At 34.6% G+C, this 13,598-nt stretch overlaps 1 protein-coding gene across 1 annotated transcript; it reads right to left on the bottom strand.

The window, feature by feature from the left end:
- Positions 1 to 260: 260 nt before the first annotated feature.
- On the bottom strand, positions 261 to 5,676 carry LOC129908595 (uncharacterized). Its single transcript, XM_055985214.1, has 4 exons — positions 4,477 to 5,676; positions 4,305 to 4,425; positions 3,784 to 4,118; positions 261 to 3,695 (listed from the first exon to the last, which is right to left on the bottom strand). The coding sequence occupies exons 1-4, from the start codon at positions 5,674 to 5,676 to the stop codon at positions 261 to 263; spliced, it is 5,091 nt and encodes a 1,696-aa protein (XP_055841189.1).
- Positions 5,677 to 13,598: the final 7,922 nt, after the last annotated feature.

The raw sequence follows: 13,598 nt of genomic DNA, 5'->3' as shown, positions 1-13,598 counted from the left end.
CATATAATATGTGTAATATACTAAATGTAATATACTAAAGATAAATTTTAAAATAAAAATCAAATGCGAGCTTTTATTTCAAGATAGGTGCAATTAAAAATTTAATATTAAATCAATCTTATCTTAAATTTAGGATTAAGCTAATTGGTATTTGAATTCATTTTGCTTTGCTTTGTTTTTTTTTTTTTTTTTTTTTTTTTTTTTTTTTTTTTTTTTGTTTTGTAATTCATGCATATTTTCAGAAAAACAGGTGGCAAAATTCAATTTGAAGGTTCAGGTGGAGATTTGAATTCTGGCTCAGATTGAGGCTCAGAATCAGGTTCATGCAAAATGCAAAGTTTTGTAATAGGTCTAGTTATGACTCCATTTTGAGTCTTCACATCTACAACACGAACTTTGTCATCGGGTCCAAGATAGACCTTAATAATGCGGCCAAGACGCCATTCGTTTGGGGGGAGATTTTCATCTCTTATAACGACTAAATCGTCTAACATAATGTTCCGTTTTGGACATTTCCATTTGTATCTTTTATTTAACTCCTTAAGATACTCATCCTTCCACCTACGGCAAAATTGATGATGAAGAATCTTAACACGTTCCCATCTCTTAATACAACTTAGGGAACTTTCATCCATAGCAGGTTCTAACGGCGATAATAAAGGTCCACCACGGAGAAAGTGTCCTGGAGTTAAGGGCAGAATATCAGCTGGGTTTTCGGTAATAGGAGAAATGGGTCTTGAGTTCAGACAAGCTTCAACTTTAGCTAGAAGCGTTGAAAATTCTTCGAAAGTAAATTTGTTGGTTCCAGCTATTTTTCTAAAGTGAAGTTTAAAACTCTTTACTCCTGCTTCCCAAATCCCTCCCATGTGTGGAGCACCAGGTGGAATGAATTTCCACTCGAGGTTGCGATCCTTGTATCTTTCACACAATTCATCTGTGGCAGATTCGAGAAATGCTTTAAAATCACTTGAAATGGCTTTATTAGCACCTACAAAATTGGTGCCATTATCAGAGAACAGCGTTTTTGGCAAGCCACGACGAGAAATAAATCGATTGAATGCTCCTAAAAAGGTATCAGTACTCAAATCACTTGCGGCTTCTAAATGAATTGCTTTTGTCCCAAAACAAACGAAAAGGCATACATACCCTTTAGTAATGCGACAATTTCTACCAGAAAAGCTCTTTATCAAATATGGGCCGGCAAAATCAACGCCTGTGTAAGTGAAAGGAGAAGAGATTATGGTTCGTTCAACTGGAAGGGCACCCATTATTTGGGTTTGCAATTTCATTCTTTGTATCTGACAAGGTTTACACAAATGGATGCACTTTTTAATTAACTTTTTAACGTATGGTATATAAAATTCACATCGAACCATTCGAAGTACAAGTTGGTTTCCACCGTGCAGTGTAATACGATGCAAATAATTAACGTAAAGGCTGGAAATTACGGCTTGATAAGGGAGTAAGATGGGATATTTTTCATTATAAGAAAGAGTTGAACAGGAGAGTCTGCTATCAGAACGAATTATATGGTTTTTGTCCATAAATGGATTCAGGTTCAGCAGTCGACTTTTGCTGGAAACTGGTGCTTTTCTTAAGAATTTAACGTAATCAGGTTGATAATAAAGATGTTGGGTCAAGCAAATGACGAGTCCTTTCACATGATCCATTTCATGCTTAGAAACGGTTGTTGTTGTATATCGAAAGAACTTTTTATGCTTTTTGTGTGTTAGATGGAAAAATCGAAAGACATAACTCATCACTCGTAATAGTCTTGACCACGAAGAAAATCTACTAATTACTGTTTCAACATTTGATACAATCGAACTGGTGTAAACTTTAATTGCTCGCCGCTCCAGATCATCTTCGCCTGCAGTTTTTAAAAGAGACTGAGGCCAAAGAGACTGGGGCTGGCAGAGCCAAGAAGGACCATTCCACCATAAATTATTATTTTGGAGCTCTATCGGTGAAATACCTCTGGTTGCCAAGTCAGCAGGATTATCAGCTGACCGAACATGACTCCACTTTATATGGGGAAGATCTGTTTGAATTTGAGAAATGCGGTTAGCCACGAAGGTTTTCCATGTACAGGCTGGTTTATCTAACCAAGCCAATACTATTGAACTATCGGTCCAACAATATAGATCATTACTAGGACATTTTAATTTGGATATAACCTTTGTAAAAAGTTTTGCTAAGAGAAAAGCACCGCATAGTTCTAGCCTAGGCAAAGGCAGTTGATTAACTGGGGCTACTTTACTTTTGCAGCATATTAAATTCGAAGACCAACTATTTTCACTGGTTTGAACGCGTAAGTAAAAGGCTGCTGCGTATGCATGCTCTGAAGCGTCGCAAAAGCCGTGAATTTGAATTGGTTTTGTTGGGTCATATTGTAGCCATCGAGGGACTTGTATTCTTTCTATAAATGGCAAGGAAGTTAAAAATAATTTCCAGCGGCGACACGTTAGCGGCGCAATTTCTTGGTCCCATGACGTGCCGTCACGCCAGACTTGCTGCATTATGATCTTTGCAGTGATAATGACTGGGGCTAGCCAGCCGGCAGGGTCAAATAATCGTGCAATTATAGAAATCACTGATCTTTTGGTAAGACCAATATCAGATGCTAATGTTTTGAAGAAAAATTGAAATGCATCAAGTTTTGCATTCCATCGTATGCCAAGTGTTTTCGAAACACTTTTATCTTCAAGATTTAAAATATTTTCATTTAAAAGATGAGCCTTTGGAATATTGTTAAGAAGATCTTGACAATTGGATGTCCACTTTCTTAACGGAAAGCCTGCAGACTCTAAAGCTTCGATCAACTCTTGTTGTGCTCTTAATGCAGAATCAATTTCATGTGCACCGGACAAGACGTCATCGACATAAAAATCTTCTTTCAAAATTGTAGAAGCAAGAGGCAAGGTATATTGCACATCTTCAGATAGTTTGTGTAGTGTCCGAATAGCTAAAAATGGTGCACAATTAACACCAAACGTTACTGTTTTCAACTCATAAGTTTTTACTTGATTGTCTTCATTCGCGGGATTTCGGTACCAAATTCGTTGATACGGAGTGTGTTCCGAGTCAACTCTAATTTGACGATACATTTTTTCGATATCTGCATTGAACACATATCGATACAAACGCCAATTCAAAATTAAGGTAGTTAAGTCAGATTGTAACACAGGGCCAGTGTGCAATAAGTCGTTTAAACTGACACCAGTGCTGGATTTATTAGACGCATTGAAAACAACTCGAATTTTGGTTGAAATGCTATCTGGTTTTATAACCGCATGATGAGGCAGAAAGAATGAGCACACTCTGTTTTCATATATGATTTCATCGGATAAAACCTCTTCCATATGTCCCAATGAAGAATATTCTTCCAGCACTTGATTGTACTTAACATACAGGTCAGGTTTTTTTTCAAAAGATTTTTCCATGCGCTGGAATTGTTTGAAGGCTATGTCACGAGAATGACCTAATGCTGGAGTGGGATCTTTGAAAGGAAGTCGGACTGTGTAACGACCATCAGCACCTCTCGAGGTTGTCGTGGAATACAATTTTTCACAAAATATATCTTCTTCGGAGAGAGGCTTATAATCAGGAATATTTTCAATTTCAAAGAAATTCTGAATTTGTCTATCCAACGAAATTGCATTAAAAAATGAAAGTTGAACATGAACGTATCTCTTCTTGAATAGGGCCAGATAAAATCCATCCAAATATTGTATTTTGGGCCATAAGTGAACCCAATACATTTGTATGCAATCCATTTCTTACAATTGAGGGATATATATCCATTCCAATTAAAAGATCTATTTTCGAGCTTTCATAATAATAAGGATCAGCTAATACGAAATCAAATGGAGCCAAAGATTCCTTTTGAATTATAGTGGCAGTTGGTAGATTACCTGTCAGACTTTTTAACACTAACGCATTTGTTGAAAGACTAAAATCAGGATTTAGTTTTGATCCTAATAGGAACGAACACATTTTTGAAGCAGTTGCGGTGGTAGCAGAACCTATGCCAGATATTTTTGCTTGTATCGATCGCACCGGTAAACTCAATCTTTTTTGAGCTGCTTCAGAAATAAAAGTGACTTCTGATCCCGTATCTATGAAGGCTCGTAAGGTAAATACACTTCCTAAATGATGTATATGGACTAAAGCCGTTGCTAACAAAACTGTTTTATTATTTGTTGAAAAGTAAGATTGAATATTAAATGAGTTTTGATTTGCGATTGTGTTTTCAGTGGACTGTATAAAATTGTTTTGAAATTGAGATTGGTTGGGTGCATTACTTAACGAAGAAGGATTAGGCGAAATGGATTGAAGTTGAGAATCCGATGCAGTAGGGATATGGAGCATCGTATGATGCTTTTGCTTGCAGTATATGCAGGTATGAATGCTTTGGCAATTTTGCTTCAAATGAGAAGACGATAAACAATTGTTACAATATTTAAGAGAATTTACTTTCGAAATTCTATCTGGAATGGGCAATTGAATGAAAGTTGGACAGAGTCGAATGGGATGATTATTATTGCAAAGTTTGCAACTATAGCCTTTTGCATTGGTATGAAACGATCGATGTTGTTGAGTTTTATCATTGTTTGATTTAAAAAATTTAAATTTATTTGTAGATTCCTTTAATTTTGATTGACACTTTATATCGGAAACTGTTTCTAACACTCTATAACGATTTGTGAGAAAATTGTCCATTGCGGACCAGGATGGAATATCTCTAGGATTTTCTAATGTTTGTTCCCATATAGAAAGTGTTTTTTCCGGAAGCTTATTGGAACATAAATACACAATAATAGGATCCCAATGATCTGTATTAACTTTATGCGCCTTAAGAATTGAGAGACTGTCGTTTATTTCGCGTTGTAAATTTCGAACACCCTTTCCGGATTCTATTGACACACTTGATAAATTAAAAAGATTTTTTAATTGATTATTCACAATGATTCTTTGGTTTTCAAATTGATCAGTTAAAGCTGCCCATGCTAGGTTAAAGCTATCTGCGGTTAGGGGGAATCTTGAAACTATATTATTTGCCTCTCCTTTTGTCTTCGAATGAAGATGAAATAACTTTTGAACTGAGCATAATTTAGGGTGATTTATATAGACAGCTGTAAAAATATCTCTAAATGATGGCCAAGTTAAGTAATCACCGTAAAATATGTCGGTGTCGCAAGCAGGTACTTTGACACCATTTGTAGAACCAAGATGTTGATCCTGGTGAATCTCTGCAGATTGTGGAGGTACAGATTGAAATTCAGTTGGAGGCACAGTTTGAATTATCGAAAGAGCTGCAGTTCCAGATACCGAAGCTTGACTAGGGGCGAAAGTTTGTAAATCGGCTTTTATTATATTTAGTTTTTTAATTGACTCGATCATTTCACTTAAACATTGTATATATGTATTTCCAGATAAGAGATACTTTGCCTTAACAGATTCGATATCTGAATCTGATAAATCTTCTTCACCCTCGGGAGTGGGAAGTAAACAAATTGTATAGCGACTTTTAATTTCAACCCAAAGGTCCTTTAATTCTATTTTTGATGCTTCTAATTTAGAAGGAGTTTGATCTACTAAAGAAATCGTTTCGAAATTGGTGCAAAATGCAACCAGCTGATCAGCAGCAATTATAAAGTTGTTGAGGGCGCTCATTTTACGAATATAAATTAAAACGAAATAAAAGATTGAATAAAAACTCACCCCAAGAATTAAAAAAGTTAAAAAATCACTATTCAGGTTAAATATTAAAAAAACCTTTTACAAAACCTTGCACATTTAGATTGGGAATTATCTTCGCACTCACTTCGTTAGCGATTTATATGAATACATATAATTTTTTATTTTCCTATTAATTAATCAATTTGTATTTCACTGATTTTCGAAAGTATGCACAAATGATTTTTTAACCCGTTATAGAGTATCGCACGGTATACGGTACTGTATTACGTAGATATATGTATGTGTGAACCGACATATATTTATATTTTTTATGTATGAATTTGATTTTTCTTTTTAGATTTTTTAAATTTAAATTTAAGAAAAATGAATTCTTAACACCTTTTTCTTTGTATAGGATTAAAAAACTTAAATATATAATTAAGTTAATAGGCATATAATTATATTAAAAAATTAAGAATAATTGCACCGATCTAAGAATAAATGCACGCACCTGTTACACAATTGGAACTGATTGTGGTTTCGTGATAATAATGATGATCGTGGTGAATTTGTGATGCGAAACCGGTTGTGGGGCTTAGGCAGCTTGATGGGGATAGCAGCTTTTTTATGTATCCCTTGTTGGAAACTGTGCGGTGGTGATGATTGATGATGACGATTTTGGTTTTTCAACGATCGTTTTTTATGATCGATGAGAATCTTTTTCTTATTTTTTATGTGGTGTGGTGAGTTTGGTGAATGATGGATGCTGGAGATCAGTAACTGCGGTGGGGCAAGAATTAGGGATCTTGCTCGGCGAAGCTTTTATGTGGATTGTGATGTGGTATGTGTAGTGTAGTATGTGTGATATTTCGATTTTCGTAAGAAATCACACATATGCAAAGTTATAGGCAACTTTCTTAGCTTGGGAGCGCTATTTGTACTGACGTTGTGATGACGTTGTAATGCACAATAACTCCTGGGTGATGATCGTCGATCGTTGAAAATGTGACAAGTTATAGGGAACTTGAATTTGCGAAGAAAACGATCACTTCTGAGTATGAAATTTAGGGTTTTTCACAATGTAGAGTAGTTGGCAAAACGATAACTTCTGATGATATTTTTAGCGAAAGATGGGTTGATTGATAAATTGACGCAATCTTAACTCGTTAATCTGGATGATCGTTGTGGAGCAAGATATAGGGATCTTGTTGGATGAGTTAGATGTCCAATTTATGCAGCAAATATAGGGATTTGCGTTTAATTTAAATTATGAAATTCGGCTCGATGGTCCAATGTTGGAATGTGAAGTAATTCACTCTGGTTCAGTAAGTTGATTCGCTCAAAAATTGGAAGAAAAGAGAAGTTCGTTTGCCAAGTAAAAGATTCTTTTTGCTGAGTTAAAAGGCACGTCTTACCTCTATCAGAGTTTATTCAAGCAGGAAGTTATAAAATTACAAAATGAGTACCTACAGTCAGTTCCGACTACAAATGACAGTATATATATATATAAAATATTTAAAGCGACATCTTTTGGAAATTAAACATTGTAAAAAGTACTAGATGAAAACAGAGATGTACTAATATAAGTCTTACGCTTAAAAAATCAAGTTTACTTGAACCGACTAGCATTTTTATTAACTCAGACAAGTCTGTTATTGTTCATTCGGTTTCTCTCTCTTTTTCTCTATTTAAACTCCAGTAAGTTTGTGTTTGTTTCTTTTTCTGGTGAAGGCGACTATGGTACTTTTTTTTTAGGGTAAGTCCAACTTTTAAACACCAGTTTGCGACTAGATGGAGGTCTTCGGATTTACCTTTAATGAGAATCACAATGTCGTCAGCATAGCCCTGAACATAAAGTCCTTCATTGCTAATTATGACAATCAGTTCATTAACTACAATGGACCACAGAAGTGGGGAGAGAACCCCGCCTTGAGGGCATCCTTTTGCAGCTGTGATTCTGATCTTGTCATTGCCCAGTGTGGCATTAATTTTCCTGTGACTAAGCATATGTTGAATCCCTCTGCATGTGGTAGGATCTACCCCTCTGCTGAGGATGCAGCGTTGTATTTGTGCATAAGCAGTGTTACTGAAAGCACCCTCAATGTCTAGAAAGCAACCTAGCAGTCTCTTTGTCGTTAAGGGATTTTTCAACCCGCATTGTTAGTTACTGAAGAGCAAGCGTGGTGGATTTCCCTGGCTGGTAGGCACATTGGTTGTTGTGAAGAGGTGTTGTTCTCAGTGGCTCGTCCCTGAAATGCCTGTCTGGTATCTTTTCCATTGTTTTTAAGAAGAATGAGGTAAGACTAATTGGTCTGAAAGATTTGGCTTGGTCAGTTGGTAGTCGTCCTGATTTAGGAATGAACTTGACCGTTACTTCTTTCCAGCATGAGTAGCTTGTTCTAAATATGTTTATTAGCATAGAAGTGCTGGAAAGAAGTAGATCTACTTCAATTGAAGTAAAGTGGTACCAAATACTGCGGTGTGTGTGAAAGTAGGTGTGCAAATATGTGTAAACCGCCTTAAAAATATTTTGGCCAATCGAATTTGAGATGCCAAATTTTTCCAGTATTTGTTGACTCCGATCTTTCAAATGGAAATTCAAGTGCTGGCTTTAAACTAAAAAGCTCCAGCATATTTTTATTATAAGTCGTAATTATTATAAATTTAGACAAAATTTCAATACATGACCATTTACCATTTTAAGATAGGATAGATTTAATATTCCATCTTCTCCGGGAGATTTATATAAGTCGAAGGAATTTATTACCCATTTTATGTTTCCCCCATAGATTAGTTCCCTTGCTCTTTTCCAGTCCTCTCTGCCTGGTCTGGTTGAACTAGGTTGATCAGAGAGTATGACTACAAATCTCGAGTTTTATTCAAAATCTCAGATTGAAAGTAGGTGAAAAATTAGATTTAGGGTAGCTGAACCCAAATCTGAGATTAAGCGAAGTAAATTTAAAATAAATCTCGAGATTTATTTTAAACTAGCCGAACCCGCCCTCGAAATTCAAGTGCCAATTTCTTTATTTTTTTTTTATTTGCAACAATTTTGAACACAATTATACCAAAATAGTTTCTTTATTTTGTATAGTATTTGTTGTAACTACACTTTTCGAGGACAAAATACACAGGTATATATCGTGGAGACAACGCCAAAACCACGAATCAGCAAAATTGTAGTTTTGAGAAGAACGACTTAAAAGTTTTGGAAACTCGTACAACAAAAATTGATAATTTTAATTTGCTGGGCAACAGATAGAGGACTGAGGTCGATGCAGTGAATAGAGGAACCGATAACAAGTAAAATGACGCATTAAAGTGAAAATGTCCAAAAATTCAGATTCGCGGTTTTGGCTTTGTGCTGACGATATAATATACCTACTTTTTTGATATATTTTAAACCTGATTCAGATATTGTTGAACTACGTTTAAACTGCTCTCAACTACGTAAAAAAAGTATCGAAAAAGAAAATGCAAAGTGTAATCGCCTTAATGCATTGTGTTTGCACCTTGCATTTTGCGATTCAATTCAACCTGTTTCACGTTCCATTCGTTTAAATTCCATCATTCAATCATTTAAGATTTAACCTCCACCAACTTCACTCAAACTTATTTGTATATACAAAACATACATACAAAGAACTAGTCATTATTGTATGTCTTTGTAGGTTCTCGTCTTGACTTGTAGAAGTAAATTTCCAGAAGGGAGAGAGCGTTATTTATCGCTGGAATGATATTTGTGTTATTCAGTTTTCTAGGAAAATTTTAATGAATGCGTTCGGATATTAATAAGAGATTAAAGATAGGTTCACATTTATTAAAGGTGCGTTCAGGTGTTGATCCTCACAGTATACAGTAATAAAAGGATAATCCGTGCCCAACAAACAATATCAATTCTATACAGCTTTACAGGAGCTACCTTAACACCTGTAAAACTTTATAGAAGCAAATTTGTTAGTCGGGTAATACTGTGTGGCAGTGAAATTTTAAGCAAAACATCCCTTTGAAAGTGAGAATCAACATTTTTCAATCACACAAATCAATTCTTAAGGCTTTACCACACCAACTGCGTCCCAAGATAACGTTTTTTTATGTTTAAGCCATAACTACAATGACCTAAAAAGTGAAAAAGTGGGAAATTTACAAAATTAATTTTTTTTTGTTTCTTTCTAGCGCTATTTGTTTTTGAAAAATTTTTGGAAAAAACTACAAAAATTGTTTTTGAAACCAAAAAATAGGCTTTCTGCATAATTATTTTTAATTTTGTGGTCGGAGAAAAATGAGTTTGAAAATTTTCAGTTTTTGCAAAAAGTGGCCATTGTAGTTATACATACCTTAAAAAGTGGGAAATTTACAAAATTAATTTTTTTTTAAATTTCTTTCTAGCAATATTTGTTTTTGGGAAAAAACTACAAATTTTTTTTTTTTGAAACCAAAAAAATAAGCTTTTTGCATCAATATTTTTTATTTTGTCTTCTTAAAATCTATCACTTTTTGACTTTTTGCAAAAAGTTGCCGTTGTAGTTATACTTTTTGTTTAAGCGTAAGACTTATATTAGTACATTTCTGTTTTCATCTAGTACTTTTTACAATGTTTAATTTCCAAAAGATGTCGCCTTAAATATTTTATATATATATATATATATATATACTGTCATTTGTAGTCGGAACTGACTGTAGGTACTCATTTTGTAATTTTATAACTTCCTTCTTGAATAAACTCTGATAGAGGTAAGACGTGCCTTTTAACTCAACAAAAAGACTCTTTTACTTGGCAAACGAACTTCTCTTTTCTTACAATTTTTGAGCGAATCAACTTACTGAACCAGCGTGAATTACTTCACATTCCAACACTGGACCATCGAGCCGAATTTCATAACTTAAATTAAACGCAAATCCCTATATTTGCTGCATAAATTGGACATCTAACTCATCCAACAAGATCCCTTTATCTTGCTCCACAACGATCATCCAGATTAACCAGCTAAGATTGCGTCAATTTATCAATCAACCCATCTTTCGCTAAAAATATCATCAGAAGTTATCGTTTGGCCAACTACTCTACATTGTGAAAAACCCTAAATTTCACACTCAGAAGTGATCGTTTTCTTCAAAAATTCAAGTTCCCTATAACTTGTCACATTTTCAACGATCGACGATCACCACCCAGGAGTTATTGTGCATTACAACGTCATCACAACGTTAGTACAAATAGCGCTCCCAAGCTAAAAAAGTTGCCTATAACTTTGCCTATGTGTGATTTCTTACGAAAATCGAAATATCACACATACTACACTACACATCAAATCCACATAAAAGCTTCGCCGTGCAAGATCCCTAAATCTTGCCCCACCGCAGTTACTAATCTCCAGCATCCATCATTCACCAAACTCACCACACCACACAAAAAATAAGAAAACGATTCGCATCGATCATAAAAAAACGATCGTTGAAAAACAAAAAATCGTCATCATCGATCATCATCGACCATCATCACCAGTTAACAACAAGGGATACATAAAAAAGCTGCTATCCCCATCAAGCTGCCTAAGCCCCACAACCGGTTTCGCATCACGAATTCACCACGATCATCATTATTATCACGAAACCACAATCCGTTCCATTTGTGTAACAGGTGCGTGCATTTATTCTTAGATCGGTGCAATTATTCTTAATTTTTTAATATAATTATATGCCTATTAACTATATTATATATTTAAGTTTTTTAATCCTATACAAAGAAAAAGGTGTTAAGAATTCATTTTTTCTTAAATTTAAATTTAAAAAAAAAAAATCTAAAAAGAAAAATCGAATTCATACAAAAAAAAAATATAAATATATGTCGGTTCACACATACATATATACGTTATACAGTACCGTATACCGTGCAATACTTAATAGAGGGGTCAAGAAAAGCATTTATGCATAATTTCAAAAATCAGTGAAATATAAATCGATTTTGAATAGGAAAATAAAAAATATATATGTATTCATATAGATAAAATTCTAACGAAGTGAGTGTGAAGATAATTCCCAATCTAAATGTGCAAGGTTTTGTAAAAGGTTTTTTTATATAACCTGAATAGTGATTTTTTAACTTTTTTAATTCTTGGGGTGAGTTTTTATTCAATCTTTTATTGCGTTTTAATTTGTATATTCATAAAATGAGCGCCCTCAACAACTTTATAATTGCTGCTGATCAGCTGGTTGCATTTTGCACCAATTTCGAAACGATTTCTTTAGTAGATCAAACTCCTTCTAAATTAGAAGCATCAAAAATAGAATTAAAGGACCTATGGGTTGAAATTAAAAGTCGCTATACAATTTGTTTACTTCCCACTCCCGAGGGTGAAGAAGATTTATCAGATTCAGATATCGAATCTGTTAAGGCAAAGTATCTCTTATCTGGAAATACATATATACAATGCTTAAGTGAAATGATCGAGTCAATTAAAAAGCTAAATGTAATAAAAGCCGATAGTTATTTACAAACTTCCGCCCCTAGTCAAGCTTCGGTATCTGGAACTGTAGTTCCTTCGGTAATTCAAACTGTGCCTCCTACTGAATTTCAATCTGTGCTCCACCACCTTCAAAGATTCACCAGGATCAACATCTTGGTTCTACAAATGGTATCAAAGTACCTGCTTGCGACACCGACATATTTTACGGTGATTACTTAACTTGGCCATCATTTAGAGATATTTTTACAGCTGTCTATATAAATCACCCTAAATTATGCTCGGTTCAAAAGTTATTTCATCTTCATTCGAAGACAAAAGGAGAGGCAAATAATATAGTTTCAAGATTCCCCCTAACCGCAGATAGCTTTAACCTAGCATGGGCAGCTTTAACTGATCAATTTGAAAACCAAAGAATAATTGTGAATAATCAATTAAAAAATCTCTTTAATTTATCAAATGTGTCAATAGCATCCGGCAAGGGTGTTCCAAATTTACAACGCGAAATAAATGACAGTCTCTCAATTCTTAAGGCGTACAAAGTTAATACATATCATTGGCATCCTATTATTGTGTATTTATGTTCCAATAAGCTTCCGGAAAAACCACTTTCTATATGGGAACAAACATTAGAAAATCCTAGAGATATTCCATCCTGGTCCGCAATGGACAATTTTCTCACAAATCGTTATAGAGTGTTTGTGAAACAGTTTCCGATATAAAGTGTCAATCAAAATCAAAGGAATCTACAAATAAATTTAAATTTTTTAAATCAAACAATGATAAAACTCAACAACATCGATCGTTTCATACCAACGCAAAAGGCTATAGTTGCAAACTTTGCAATAATAACCATCCCATTGGACTCTGTTCAACTTTCATTCAATTGTCCATTCCAGATAGAATTTCGAAAGTAAATTCTCTTAAATATTGTAACAATTGTTTATCGTCTTCTCATTTGAAGCAAAATTGCCAAAGCATTCATACATGCATATACTGCAAGCAAAAGCATCATACGATGCTCCATATCCCTACTGCATCGGATTCTCAACTTCAATCCATTCCGCCTAATCCTTCTTCATTGAGTAATGCACCCAATCAATCTCAATTTCAAAACAATTTTATACAGTCCACTGAAAACCCAACCGCAAATCAAAACTCATTTAATATTCAATCTTACTTTTCAACAAATAATAAAACAGTTTTGTTAGCAACGGCTTTAGTACATATACATCATTTAGGAAGTGTATTTACCTTACGAGCCTTCATAGATACGGGATCAGAAGTCACTTTTATTTCTGGAGCAGCTCAAAAAAGATTGAGTTTACCGGTGCGATCGATACAAGCAAAAATATCTGGCATAGGTTCTGCTACCACCGCAACTGCTTCAAAAATGTGTTCCTTCTTTTTAGGATCAAAACTAAAGGGCCCAACCCATAGAATCCGTTGCGTCCG

This window comes from Episyrphus balteatus, chromosome 1 (genome assembly GCF_945859705.1).
Source record: "Episyrphus balteatus chromosome 1, idEpiBalt1.1, whole genome shotgun sequence".
Taxonomy (NCBI): domain Eukaryota; kingdom Metazoa; phylum Arthropoda; class Insecta; order Diptera; family Syrphidae; genus Episyrphus; species Episyrphus balteatus.
Note: the sequence above shows the minus strand (reverse complement) of the source record. Positions and strands in the feature narration are given on the sequence as shown.